We start from the raw sequence: 15,000 nt of genomic DNA, 5'->3' as shown, positions 1-15,000 counted from the left end.
AGAGAGAGATGGAGAAAAGAGAGAGAGAATGGAGTAAAGAGAGAGAGAATAGAGAAAAGAGAGAGAAATGACGAAAAAGGTCAGATAAAGTAACACGACCAGAAGCAGGTACGGTCTTAGAAGAGTCCCTGTATGAATATTCTCTCCTTTCTCTGTGGATTCTCTGCTTACAGTGACACTATGTCCAGTAAAACTCTACACACATACAGTGGGAGACACCGTGTTTGCTGTGCGGTATCTGTTGTCGTTGTCTGTTTCAGTCTGTATGGGGTTCACAGTATGAAAATGTAAAAGTATTACACCTTTGATGTGATTTGCTATAGTGCGGAGGTGTTGTGTTGGTGTAGGGGAAGGTATGTTATGGCATGTATGTGTGTGTATATATATATATGTGTGTGTGTGTATATGTGTGTGTATATGTGTGTGTGTGTGTGTGTATATATGTGTGTGTGCCTGTGTGTGTGTGACAAGTGTTGTGCTGGTGCAGGGGAAGGCACGTTAGCATTGGGCGAGTTTTACCGTTTACTCTGCAGAATGAAAGTCTCATCCAGCATCTCGTTCCAGCTCTTTTTGTGACGGAGGCGGAACCTCAGGTGGCTCCACCAATGGTTGAGCTCCACTGCGGCAGAGCGCGCGAGAGGCGGAGCCATTGGATCAGGGGGAGGGCTTGACTGAAATGACTGACAGAACGGAGAGAGAGAGAGAGAGAGAGAGAATGAGAGAGAGAGAAAGCAAAAAAAGAAAAAGAGATGATAATAAACCTTCACCAAAAACTTCACAAAAACAACTATACGAAAAATGAAAAAATAAAAAAGAGAAAGACACCAAGGACGTGTTCTGCACCCTGACATTTTGTTGGAAACAAACCATAGTGTGCTGAACTTTCTGTAGCAGTTTATTACAAATAATATTCAGTTAGTCAGACATGATATGACATACCAGAACCCAGTCACCGATTTAATAAAAAGGCAGATGAAATCACTCATTTTCCATTCATCCATGTTTTTCATTACATACCTGAACGTCAGTATTCCACACAACAACCCTACAAGCAAAGCCTGGAACACAGCAGTTAACGGCTGTGGAAAGTGTGTGTGCTCTGGATGTCGGTTTGGCGTGTGGGCTTTTATACCGGTGTTGGTGTGTAAGTACTATACATGTATGATAGAGGGCGGGGCAAAGGAAAGGTGAGTGAAGAACTGATGAGGAACAAATGAGGGAGAGAGAGAGAGAGAGAGAGAGAGAGAGAGAGAGAGAGAGAGAGAGAGACCTGTACCATGTCTGAGTTCATTTGAAATGGACAGGTTGTCTGCTTGCTATTAAAATTACGACCATAGGATTGACCCCCAAGTCGCCACACACTATTGTCCGCAGCCGGTCAAAGACACAGGGGATCAGTCAGGATCCCGCTTCCTGCGTAAAAGCTAACAGTTCAGTTATAATGCCACAAAATGCGAACTGTGGACTACCTTAACGAAGTCATGCGATGAGTCCATTGTCCGTAGCCCGCAGTCTCGGTTCATCTCCAAACCATGGACAACCCGCATAGAATGTACTCGTTTAAGACCTTTAAAAAAAACACACACACACACCGATCATATCTACAAAAACCAGTTTGAAATTAGCTGACTGAAACTGCGATGTTCTGTACGAATTAGCTTGTGATGCAGCTTCGCTTACCTCCGAGAGGGCTTAGTTGCTTCGACCGTCTCTCTCACTTCCACGGCCGCGTCAAGCCACAAGCGGATACGTGGACAGGTGCTATCAGGTGCAGAACAGGTGACACTCGGGTCTCTGCCACGCACCACCGGTCACCAACACACCGTTTCATTTACCTCAAAAATACCTGACAACAAATTCACAGTGTCGGTAATATTAACGGAAGCGCTTTTGGGCAGTCAAATGGTTTTAACGAGCTAAAAAAAAAATGCACAGGAAATAGGCCCTCAGAATAAACTGAGAGCGGACACGCAGTCCGTTTGATAGCGCTGATTAATGCAGATCCCTGATTCCGGATTCCACGGAGAACCGGTCGCGGGGGTTTACATTCTTTGTAAATTGTCTGACTGACCCCTCCAGAAGCAACACCCAGTGCCTTCACAAAGGACTTGGACTAATTAGCAACATAATTAGCTATACCCCAAATAGCTGCAGTAAATGGGGTTACCGAATAAAAACGTCCTCAACGACGTCTTCCTTGGAGTCTCAAAACGAATGCTTAGTTCAAAAGTAAGTTTACAGTGTCACTAAATGACATTAAATGATCACTGTGTTGACTAATCTGTTTATAAACTTCTCCCTAATTTCTCACAACATTCAGCATTGCAACACACGACACGTGCATGAGAGGTGCTCCGTTTCAGTTTAGCTGTCTGCACCTTAAGTAAACTTTAAATTACCATACGAGACCATCGACAATCAGTCTTTTCCCCCCTACTTAAATTCTGTTCATTTGCTGTTGCGTTTCCTGGAGGAAGGTCCAGGCTGTCTGTGGCCGAAAACTCCCTTCATGTTGGGCTGTTAAATACATGATTCAAACATCATTTCTTAAGCTGAGAAAACAGAAAAAACAGATTGAAATGACATGTTTATGTCGCGAAGAAATCCAGCCTTACATAGTTATTTCCCAGAGTACAGTGTAAATTAGCATACCTTTCTAAAACGTGTAAGCTAGTACTCAGATGGGTTAGTGCTGAGAGAACAGCCAACGAACAGTCACTATATGAAGTCGGACCAGTCGCCTGTTCAGTGAAGCCAAAACATGATGAACAGTCGACCAACCGTTTGTCAAACTGTCACGCATTCGATGAGTTGGGAGTTCTCTTTCTTTTTTATTCCTGTTAATTCTGTAATAATTGTTTTAATAGAAGTGTGGCTATCAAACATTCTGTGTCTAAGAGGTCTTCTCCGTTTTTCCAGGCCAAGGACTTCTCTGCTGACAGAGACACGTCGGAGGGACCCCTTTTAACATATCGCCTAAAACTGTGCCAAAGCGGCTAGCTATAACGTGTAGGGCGGCCTAAAGTGTCACGTGTACAGGTACTGTGTAACGGTGTATACAACGCTAAGCGCGAGGAACCATGCGTATCTTCAATGCTGTCATTTTTTTTAAATGAATAGGTTGGTTTATCTTTGCCCTTTATAGCAAATGTGAATGCGTATTTTCTGACATTTCTTAGTTTTTGGAAGAAGAAAGAGTTTGGGATCAAATAATTTGACGGACCACCTTCAGTAACTCTGAAGACCCCCAAGGGAGTCTGCTCTGGAGAATATTGACGTTGAGGTGAAGATTAGTTTTTTTTTTTCTAATATTGCTGCAAAATGTCTCCGTTTTAATTGTATGATTTTGCTGTTTGGAGTGCAGCTTTTGTGTGTGTGTGTGTGTGTGTGTGTGTGTGTGTGTGTGTGTGTGTGTGTGTGTGTGTGTGTGTGTGTGTGTATGCACGCCTGTGTGTGTGTGCGCGTGTGTGTGTGAAGTCTTGCCTGTGCTCTTGTGAATCAATATCCAAACACCAATAACATACATACAGTCTGAGTACACACTAATGTATGCCAAACAGTGTGTGTATGTAATACTATGTCTGTATTTAATACTGTGTGTGTATGTAATACTATGTAATAACAGAATAAAGTCAGACAGGTGGAACTCATCTTGCCCGGAGTTCATTTCAGTGCATTGGCAGATCATAGAGAAAAGAATGGATAAAACTTTCCTTTTCTTCTAAACAGTGAAGTCCCGTGCTAGTTCTTACAGGTCAGTGCACTTGGCCCCCATGCCAGATTATAATCTAATGTCCTATATCGATTTTAATCTCTGCTCCTGTACTGCTGACTGATCCAGATCTGGCCCTCAGGTTATAAAGCAAGTATCTGCTGATGAACACAATTCTATGGGAAAAAAAGGATGTGTGTGTGTGTGTGTGTGTCTGGGAGGAGTTAAAGGTGTCCGCTGGGCATGTTATTGTTTCAGAATGTGGCTGGAAGTGTCTGTAAAGTGTGTGTGTGTGTCTATGAGAGAGAGAGAGAGAGAGAGAAAGAGAGAGAGAGGGAGAGAGAGATCTAGGGTATTCAGCATAGAATGAAACACTGGGCCAAATATATAAATAAAATCATATTTTTTATTTTACAAATTTGCACAACGGTGGAGTAGTGGTGAACACCTTACAGATTAACCAGTTACATCTGTACATACACACACACACACACAAAAGCTGTCTCTAACACTCAAGCACACCTTCACCATATGCACACATACACACACACACACACAAACACACACACACACACACACACACACACACACAGACTTTTAAACTCTTTCTCTCATACACAAGCAGTCTGACACTCAGTGACTGTACACAGAAGACCACAGCTTCCTCTGTTTGTGTCTCGGCTGTCATCTGAAGTCACACACACTTTAACGTCGACCGTACTGTTTGTTCGTTTTGTTTGTTTGTTTGTTTCTTTTCTCACTTTGACAAAGTTCATATATCACTGTGTGGCTTTTACATCATCACATGAGGGGCTGTGATTGGTGAGACGGAATGATTGACACATAACAAGGCGGTGTCCCTGACCTTTTCGGAGAGGGCGGGCGAGCGGACCTGACCCCTAAGTGCTGGTTTTGGGGGCTCATTTTGTGCCTCCCCTCTCCCCTCCAGTGGTGCGGGACAGGAGTAGGATCAGGAGATCTGGGTATTTGGTAAAAAGCGCGGTGTGAACGAAAAGCTGAACAGCTTGAGTGGACACACGGTCGAGACGCCCTAAGATGAGAGAGAATTCCCATATGGGCATTCCCACTGGACAGTCCTGAGTTCTGTGACTGACCGAAACAAACTCCAAACAGCGACACACCTAACCATGTGGGTTTTTTTTTTGTTTTGTTTTGGTTTTTTTTGGACTGTGGGAGACTCTAAATGCCTAATCCAGGTTTTGAAAGGTAACCATAGGAGCAGGTTTTACTCCGTTCTATCCGCTAAATCAAGAACTTTTACTTCTCTCTGTGTAAGCGGACTATGGGTCTTGAGTCTTCTCCTGTGCTGAATAGCCCTAGGATACTGAATTCTTTCAGGACTTAGAACACCACGGGAGTCGGTGCATTTGTTCGAGTGGCGTTATGTTCACGGTGACATTGTGGTCGACCAGCACCAGGACCGACCGCTCACCGGTCTTTAACCTGCCTCAGGACCGTCCCTCCACACGCGCGCACTTCTCTAGCCTATCGGAGGAACCGTCCTGGACCTGCAGAACCAATGAGAGGAGGGTGTGGTGAGGCGATGATGAATTTAACAACTGCAATTTTTTTTCTTTTTTACCTCTCACAAGCGCTGAGAATACTGAGAATGCATGGCCGGTTGAGCGATGACATCATAACGCTGTCTCTAAGGGGCGTCGGACCTCTTGATTGTCTGTGTCGTGAACTGTGATTGGGGGACTCCTGTTTTTTTTTTTTATGTAGGTGTGACATAACATTAACTGTTTTATTCAATACTAATAAGTGCTGACTGGATGAGTGGGAGACAGAGGAGAGGTAGTGTGACTTTGAAGGCAGGGACAAGTGAGAGGAGACAACAGTGGAAAGGAAGGCAACAGGTCAAGGTGCAGAGAGAGAGAGAGAACAGGGGGATAACAGGAGATAAAAGAAAGGAGTGAATCAAAATCTAACGTCTAAAAATACTCTTCTTCTCCTCTCAGGGATTCTCTCTCTCTCTCTCTCTCTCTCTCTCTCTCTCTCTCTCTCTCTCTCTCTCTCTTTCTCGCTCTCACTTTCGGTGCTTTTCTTCCTGTATGGGACGATCCAACGCTTTGGACTTCAAGCCCCACAATGCATTGCTGCTTCCACAGGAAGTTGGTGTCCTCTAAACTTCCACCTGTCCCTGAGTGAGATGAGTCCTGAGCTGCTGAGCAGCGTTGATGATCTTCCTCTGATGGCCCAGCAGGTTCACCCCTAGATTCTGCACGTCCCTGAGAGAGAGAGAGAGAGAGAGAGAGAGAGAGAGAAAGAGAGACAGAGAGAGAAAGAGAGAGAGAGACAGAGAGAGAGAGAGAGGGAGAAAGAGAGAGAGAGGGAGAAAGAGAGAGAGAGAGAGAGAGAGAGATTGACATGAAAAGAGAGAAGAATTGAGAGTGAGGAGGATAAAAAAATGTTGAATGGAAGAGAGAGAAAATGAGTGATGCATTTCAGTGTAATCAGTCCCCCCTAGCAAAGCAATAATTATCCTCCTCTTTACCCCCACCTGCTGGTCATAAAATACTACTGCAGCACAATTAAACTACTGAGCCACTTCCCAGTTGGGTTACAGAGATGCCAAAGGTCCATTCTGAGATGTGAGAGATGGTCAGACCAGGTGAGTTTTCTGAGAGACTTACTCCATAGTGAGCACGCTCACGCTCTCCAGAGTGTTCAGCTCCGCCCTCTCAAAGGCCTCCCTGTATCTGTCCATCCGCAGAGCACTCAGCCAATCGCTGACCGTGGCCACTGATGACAGGTCTGTGGGGGTGGGGCTTAGGAGTGGCTGGGTGGGCCTTAAAGAATACCCAGGTTTAAAGAGCTGTTCCATTCACAGCAATTACAAAAATAAGCTGAGCATTGTTTCTCATGTTTCATTACGTAATTAAAATTCTACATTATTATTTATTGTAATTTATGTACAGTGATGTGAAAAACACACCGCACAGCCAGTGTTCAGTTAGCTCTGACAGTGTTGAATTAACTCTCTGAGTGTTGTTTTAGCCTCAGTAAAGACAGACAGCATTAAATTGGACTGGTTGTGTAGTTTCTTATTTAAAACAAAACAGAACAAACTAACAAAAGCCCCCAGATAATCTGTGTGAAATCACATACACTGGACCAGGAAAATACTGAATTACTGAACTAGTGAACCCAGGAGTTTAAATACTTTGTACTCTTTTTGTCCCTCTCAGATAGCAGCGGGCTAAGCTAATCACTGAGATGTGGAGTCAGTTCTGCATTCTCCGGTTACAAAATAAAAAAGATTAGTCACTCGGCCAAAATGACCGAATCTAAACGACGAAACTTTCAGTCCTGAACAAGACGAGTCAACAGAGGTATCTCTGAACTAGTTCTGGATTGTTCTACATGTCACAAGTATGTTTAAACAGCAAAGGAAAGAGCTCAGTGTTGAGTCAGTCATTTGTCGGTGGCTGAGAGGCCTGCAGTGGCTGATGGGAGTTGTAGTCTCACCGAGCATGCTCCGCCTTGAGGGAGGCAGGGTGGCGAATGAGCCTGTCGAGGGAAGAGAGGAGAGAGTCGAACCCAGGTCTGTCCTGTCGCTCCGCCTGCCAGCACTTCAGCATCAGGGCGTGTAAGGCCGGGGGGCAGTTATGAGGTGCAGGCAGACGGTACTGATCAACCACTGCCTTCATCACCTACACAGAGAGAGAGAGACAGGGAGAGAGATAGACAGAGAGACAGAGACAGAAAGAGAGAGAAAGAGAGAGAAACACAGAGAGACAGAGAGAGAGAGGGAGAGAAAGACAGAGAGAGAGACAGAGACAGAGAGAGACAGACACAGAGAGAGAGACAGGCAGGGAGAGAGAGAGAGACAGAGACAGAGAGAGAGAGAGAGAGACAGGGAGAGAGAGAGAGAGAGAGAGAGAGAAACACAGAGACAGAGAGAGAAGGAGAGAAAGGGAGAGATGGGTACAGAGATGAAGAAGAGTGCAGTAAGAAGAATAAGTAAAGACAGAGAAATGACAGTTAACAGAGAACAAATTTAACTATATTACATCAGCAAGACCTAATGAGTCCATAGAAATAATAATATTCTGACATACAGACTGTCTGTATCTCTCTGTCTGTTCCTCTCTCTGTGTGTCTGTCTGTCTTTCTGTCTCTCATCCCCCCAGCCCCCCGCACCTCCACCCACCTCCTGGTTGCTCATGTCCCAGTATGGCCTCTCTCCGTATGACATCACTTCCCACATGAGGACTCCAAAGCTCCAGACATCACTGGCTGAGCTGAACTTCCGATGCTGGAAGGCCTCAGGAGCGGTCCATCGGACAGGAATCTTACTGCCCTGAGAGACAGACAGACAGACAGAGAGACAGAGAGAGACAGAGAGAGAGAGACAGAAACAGAGAGAGAGAGAGAGAGAGAGAGAGACAGAGAGACAGAGAGAGAGAGAAACAGAGAGAGAGAGAGAGAGAGAGAGACAGAGAAACACAGACAGAGTAAGAGAGAGAGAGAGAGACATAGAGACAGACAGAGAGAGAGAGAGAGAGACAGACAGACAGACAGAGAGAGATGAGAAAAGAGATGAAAAATCCATAAAACGCATTGCAAAAGAGGAGAATATTCACTTTAAACACTTTCATGTGCCAAAACAACGCCAGCGCAATGACTACAGACGCTCTGACTTTAAAGTCAGGAGGCAACGAATCAGCGAATCAGGACTTCGGCTGCTAGAACCCACCAGTGAGGCAGTGTAGGTCGGCATGTTCTGGTCCAAACCCCTCATCAGTCGCGACAGGCCGAAATCGGAGACCTTACACACCAGGTTGGAGTTTACCAGAACATTCCGGGCGGCCAGGTCGCGATGCACAAAGTTTCTCTCAGAGAGATAACGCATCCCAGCACCTACGCCTCTCACCATACCGACCAGCTGCAGGACGCTGAACTGGTCCTCGTTCTCCTGAGACAGAGAGAGAGAGAGAGGGAGAGGAATGAGTTTTAAGGCTTTAAAATTTGTAATTACAATTTTAAACCAAACTAATTTCATATTTCTGTTGGTTTAGCCTATGCATTGTGGGAATTGGAGTCCCTCCCCCTCACCCTGAGGAAGGCGTCCAGTGGGCCGTTCTCCATGAACTCGGTGATGATCCTCTCTGGGGGGTGACGTGTGATCACTCCCTCCAGCTTGAGCACGTTGGGATGGTCAAACTGACCCAGGACCCCCGCCTCACTGAGAAACACGGCTCTCTCCCGGTCTGACACGCCCCAGCGGAGAGTCTTCACTGCCACCAACACCTCCCTCCGCCCCAGGGGCCTGTACCGCCCCCGCGACACCTCCCCAAACTGAGCTACACACACAGAGAGAGACAGAGAGAGAGAGGCAGCGAGTGAGAGAACAAAGGGGAGGAGAGGTGGAAAGGAGAGAAAGAGAGGATCAGGTACATAAGCATTTCCTGTCTGTAGAATAAGTGAGCAGTTACTTCAGTGAGTAATTACTTTAGTGAGTGATTACTTTAGTGAGTATTTACTTTAAAGTCAGTCTATATATAAATACAGTGTATCTGTGTAAGGTCAGTCTGTATATAAATACAGTGTATCTGTGTAAAGTCAGTCTGTATATAAATACAGTCTATCTGTGTAAAGTCAGTCTGTATATAAATACAGTGTATCTGTGTAAAGTCAGTCTGTATATAAATACAGTGTATCTGTGTAAAGTCAGTCTGTATATAAATACAGTGTATGTGTGTACAGTCAGTCTGTCTATAAATACAGTGTATGTGTGTACAGTCAGTCTGTATATAAATACAGTGTATGTGTGTACAGTCAGTCTGTCTATAAATACAGTGTATGTGTGTACAGTCAGTCTGTATATAAATACAGTGTATCTGTGTAAAGTCAGTCTGTATATAAATACAGTCTATCTGTGTAAAGTCAGTCTGTATATAAATACAGTGTATCTGTGTAAAGTCAGTCTGTATATAAATACAGCGTATCTGTGTAAAGTCAGTCTGTATATAAATACAGTGTATCTGTTTAAAGTCAGTCTATATATAAATACGTGTCTGTGTAAAGTCAGTCTGTATATAAATACAGTCTATCTATGTAAAGTCAGCTCTTACCAGCACCAATGACCTCCTCTATCTTCAGATGGGCTGGATCGATCTCTCGGGCAAACTCTTTCACCGCCTCACTCGGGTCCTCGTAGGTGGACGGGTCAACATAGTACTTCACTCCGCCTTAAAGGGGAACACAATAAAAAAAATTTAAAAAACGTGATGAGGTGTAGCTTTCTTCTTATCAGGCACTGTTTGATTATGAGGTCACAGAACTAGCCGATTAGTTATGATGTCACAGTGCAGGGCGATTAGCTATGATGTCACAGAGCAGGCGTGATTCGTTACGAGGTCACAGGATGACAGAGTTGGCTGCCTTTTGATTCAGGAGTGGACCAGAAAAAGGATTGTTTTTTTTGTTTTTTTGTTTTTTTTCCATCCTCAGGGCTCTGATGAATAATGTGACCTCTACAGAAGCTGGTATAATAAACGTAAACAAAGCTCAGTACAAAAACCATGGACTTACACTTCATCAGCCATGGCCACACTCCACAGACCTCCTACTGCTCTTACACTTACACTTACACTTACACTTACACTTACACTATTACACTGTTCAATTCTTATGCTTTTACATTATTACATTATTACACTGTTCAATTCTTATAGTCTTACACTATTACACTGTTCAATTCTTACAGTCTTACACTATTACACTTTTCAATTCTTACAGTCTTACACTATTACACTGTTCAATTCTTATGCTTTTACATTATTACATTATTACACTGTTCAATTCTTATAGTCTTACACTATTACACTTTTCAATTCTTACAGTCTTACACTATTACACTGTTCAATTCTTATGGTCTTACATTATTATACTGTTCAATTCTTATGGTCTTACACTATTACACTGTTCAATTCTTATGGTCTTACACTATTACACTGTTCAATTCTTATAGTCTTACATTATTACATTATTACACTGTTCAATTCTTATGGTCTTATATTATTACACTGTTCAATTCTTATGGTCTTACACTATTACACTGTTCAATTCTTATGGTCTTACATAATTATACTGTTCAATTCTTATGCTCTTACATTATTATACTGTTCAATTCTTATGCTCTTACATTATTACACTGTTCAATGCTTATAGTCTTACATTATTACATTATTACACTGTTCAATTCTTATTGTCTTATATTATTACACTGTTCAATTCTTATGGTCTTATATTATTACATTATTATACTGTTCAATTCTTATGGTCTTATATTATTACACTGTTCAATTCTTATGGTCTTACAGTCTTGCACTATGACACTGTTCAATTCTTATGGTCTTATATTATTACATTATGACACTGTTCAATTCTTATGGTCTTATATTATTACATTATGACACTGTTCAATTCTTATGGTCTTATATTATTACATTATTATATTGTTCAATTCTTATGGTCTTATATTATTACACTGTTCAATTCTTATGGTCTTATATTATTATTATACTGTTCAATTCTTATGGTCTTATATTATTACACTGTTCAATTCTTATGGTCTTATATTATTACACTGTTCAATTCTTATGGCCTTATATTATTACAGTATGACACTGTTCAATTCTTATGTTCTTATATTATTACATTATGACACTGTTCAATTCTTATGTTCTTATATTATTACATTATTATATTGTTCAATTCTTATGGTCTTATATTATTATATTGTTCAATTCTTATGGTCTTATATTATTACACTGTTCAATTCTTATGGTCTTATATTATTACATTATGACACTGTTCAATTCTTATGGTCTTATATTATTATACTGTTCAATTCTTATGGTCTTATATTATTACACTGTTCAATTCTTATGGTCTTATATTATTATACTGTTCAATTCTTATGGTCTTACATTATTATACTGTTCAATTCTTATGGTCTTATATTATTACACTGTTCAATTAATTCTTATGGTCTTATATTATTACACTGTTCAATTCTTATGGTCTTATATTATTATACTGTTCAATTCTTATGGTCTTACATTATTATACTGTTCAATTCTTATGGTCTTATATTATTACACTGTTCAATTAATTCTTATGGTCTTATATTATTACACTGTTCAATTCTTATGGTCTTATATTATTATACTGTTCAATTCTTATGGTCTTATATTATTACACTGTTCAATTAATTCTTATGGTCTTATATTATTACACTGTTCAATTCTTATGGTCTTATATTATTATACTGTTCAATTCTTATGGTCTTATATTATTATACTGTTCAATTCTTATGGTCTTTTATTATTACACTGTTCAATTCTTATGGTCTTATATTATTATACTGTTCAATTCTTATGGTCTTATATTATTTTACTGTTCAATTCTTATAGTCTTACATTCTTACATTATTATATTGTTCAATTCTTATGGTCTTATATTATTACACTGTTCAATTCTTATGGTCTTATATTATTACACTGTTCAGTTCTTATGGTCTTATATTATTACACTGTTCAATTCTTATGGTCTTACACTATTACACTGTTCAATTCTTATGGTTTTACATAATTATACTGTTCAATTCTTATGCTCTTACATTATTATACTGTTCAATTCTTATGCTCTTACATTATTACACTGTTCAATGCTTATAGTCTTACATTATTACATTATTACACTGTTCAATTCTTATTGTCTTATATTATTACACTGTTCAATTCTTATGGTCTTACAGTCTTGCACTATGACACTGTTCAATTCTTATGGTCTTATATTATTACATTATGACACTGTTCAATTCTTATGGTCTTATATTATTACATTATGACACTGTTCAATTCTTATGGTCTTATATTATTACATTATGACACTGTTCAATTCTTATGGTCTTATATTATTACATTATTATATTGTTCAATTCTTATGGTCTTATATTATTACACTGTTCAATTCTTATGGTCTTATATTATTATTATACTGTTCAATTCTTATGGTCTTATATTATTACACTGTTCAATTCTTATGGTCTTATATTATTACACTGTTCAATTCTTATGGCCTTATATTATTACATTATGACACTGTTCAATTCTTATGTTCTTATATTATTACATTATGACACTGTTCAATTCTTATGTTCTTATATTATTACATTATTATATTGTTCAATTCTTATGGTCTTATATTATTATATTGTTCAATTCTTATGGTCTTATATTATTACACTGTTCAATTCTTATGGTCTTATATTATTACATTATGACACTGTTCAATTCTTATGGTCTTATATTATTATACTGTTCAATTCTTATGGTCTTATATTATTACACTGTTCAATTCTTATGGTCTTATATTATTATACTGTTCAATTCTTATGGTCTTACATTATTATACTGTTCAATTCTTATGGTCTTATATTATTACACTGTTCAATTAATTCTTATGGTCTTATATTATTACACTGTTCAATTCTTATGGTCTTATATTATTATACTGTTCAATTCTTATGGTCTTATATTATTATACTGTTCAATTCTTATGGTCTTTTATTATTACACTGTTCAATTCTTATGGTCTTATATTATTATACTGTTCAATTCTTATGCTCTTACATTATTACACTGTTCAATTCTTATGGTCTTATATTATTATACTGTTCAATTCTTATGGTCTTATATTATTTTACTGTTCAATTCTTATAGTCTTACATTCTTACATTATTATATTGTTCAATTCTTATGGTCTTATATTATTACACTGTTCAATTCTTATGGTCTTATATTATTACACTGTTCAGTTCTTATGGTCTTATATTATTATACTGTTCAATTCTTACAGTCTTCTTATGCTCATACATTCTTCACAAACTACTGGCTGAATCCTGGTAAAAAAAAAACCTGGGGGATTTCTCATCACTGTATTTTTGTTTGGAATCTTAGAATCCTTTTCACAACAGCAACATGACCCAAGGAACAGTACAGTGGAGATCAAAATAGATGCTCCTGAGTGCATGTGTGTGTGTGTGTGTGTGTGTGTGCGTGTGTGTGTGTGTGTGTGTGTGTGCGTGAGAGACAGAGAGTGAGAGTGCGTGTGTGTGTGCACATATGAGTGTGTGCCTGAAAGACAGAGTATGTGTGTGTGTGTGTGTGTGTGTGTGTGTGTTGCCTTTTCATAGCACACAGAGCCTGAGGCAGGTCCATTAAACATGCGCGTATTCTTTCAGCTGTCCTCCTTTATGAATATACACACACATACACGCACACACACACACACACATGCACTGACTCACCTCGGTTACTGATGTACCTCTGCAGTCTGTCACTGTACGGACTCGCTCTCCTTTTACTGCATGAGGGAGAGAGAGAGGAGTCACGGAGATAAGACATGACATCTGACATATAAAGTCAGTGAAATCTAACGTCACGAAACAGCCGTATCCTTTCAACAGAACACATCAGTAATGAGGAAGAACATCAGAGACAGTCAGTTTTATGGATTTACCACATCAGTAAAGACCCATTCATATGTGAACGTTCAGTTACATCTAACCATTTTCTGACTGGAACAGGAAACTTAAAACATCCTCATTAAAACAGTCCACTACTGTCATTTTGGTCACATTTGACAGGAAAGCTTCCATCTTAGCCACCTGGCAAAAAAGGCAGCAAACTCACAAACACAAAACAACTTCATTGTTATTGAATTTCTAATTCAGAAATGAAAAAAAATTAAAAAAATAAAAATATGCCCCGGACAGTTGGGATCTTTGTCTGAGTTGCGATCTTTCATTTTTACCTTCGGAACACGAACACAATGACGATCGCCACGACGACCAACAGGAACGCCGCCCCGCCCATCACAGAGCCGACCAGCAGCGGCAGCCGAGTCTGGATTTGTTTTGACCGTTCCTCTGTCGAGAGAACGATGCATAGAGATTTATCTGTGGTGTTGTTTAAATCTGAAGAGTAAATGTAAATCACAGTGCAGTAACACACACAGATGGCCCGTACCAATGGCCCAGTGTTTAAATCTGAAACATAAATGTAAAATACAGTGCAGTGCAACACACACAGACGGCCCATACCGATGGCCCAGTGTGTAAATCTGAAACATAAATGTAAATCACAGTGCAGTAACACATACAGACCGATGGCCAGTGTGTAAATCTGAAACATAAATGTAAAATACAGTGCAGTGCAACACACACAGACGGCCCGTACCAATGGCCCAGT

General features: G+C 40.1%; 2 protein-coding genes across 2 annotated transcripts in view; both read right to left on the bottom strand.

The window, feature by feature from the left end:
* Positions 1-650, bottom strand: part of trpv6 (transient receptor potential cation channel, subfamily V, member 6) — a 9,696-nt gene extending 9,046 nt beyond the window's left edge. Inside the window, exon 1 of the mRNA XM_030783477.1 lies at positions 520-650. Within this exon, the coding sequence (XP_030639337.1) occupies positions 520-650 (131 nt within the window). The remainder of the gene's footprint in view (positions 1-519) is intronic.
* A 5,208-nt stretch (positions 651-5,858) lies between these two features.
* The window catches only part of ephb6 (eph receptor B6), a 24,618-nt gene continuing 15,476 nt past the window's right edge, over positions 5,859-15,000 (bottom strand). The window contains exons 7-15 of the mRNA XM_030785588.1: positions 14,564-14,678; positions 14,058-14,113; positions 9,814-9,930; positions 8,795-9,042; positions 8,436-8,654; positions 7,890-8,039; positions 7,205-7,389; positions 6,370-6,525; positions 5,859-5,964 (exon numbers count right to left, since the gene is read on the bottom strand). Coding sequence (XP_030641448.1) covers positions 5,859-5,964; positions 6,370-6,525; positions 7,205-7,389; positions 7,890-8,039; positions 8,436-8,654; positions 8,795-9,042; positions 9,814-9,930; positions 14,058-14,113; positions 14,564-14,678 — 1,352 coding nt within the window. The remainder of the gene's footprint in view (positions 5,965-6,369; positions 6,526-7,204; positions 7,390-7,889; positions 8,040-8,435; positions 8,655-8,794; positions 9,043-9,813; positions 9,931-14,057; positions 14,114-14,563; positions 14,679-15,000) is intronic.

The sequence above is a fragment of the Chanos chanos genome, chromosome 9, assembly GCF_902362185.1.
Source record: "Chanos chanos chromosome 9, fChaCha1.1, whole genome shotgun sequence".
Lineage (NCBI taxonomy): Eukaryota > Metazoa > Chordata > Actinopteri > Gonorynchiformes > Chanidae > Chanos > Chanos chanos.
Note: the sequence above shows the minus strand (reverse complement) of the source record. Positions and strands in the feature narration are given on the sequence as shown.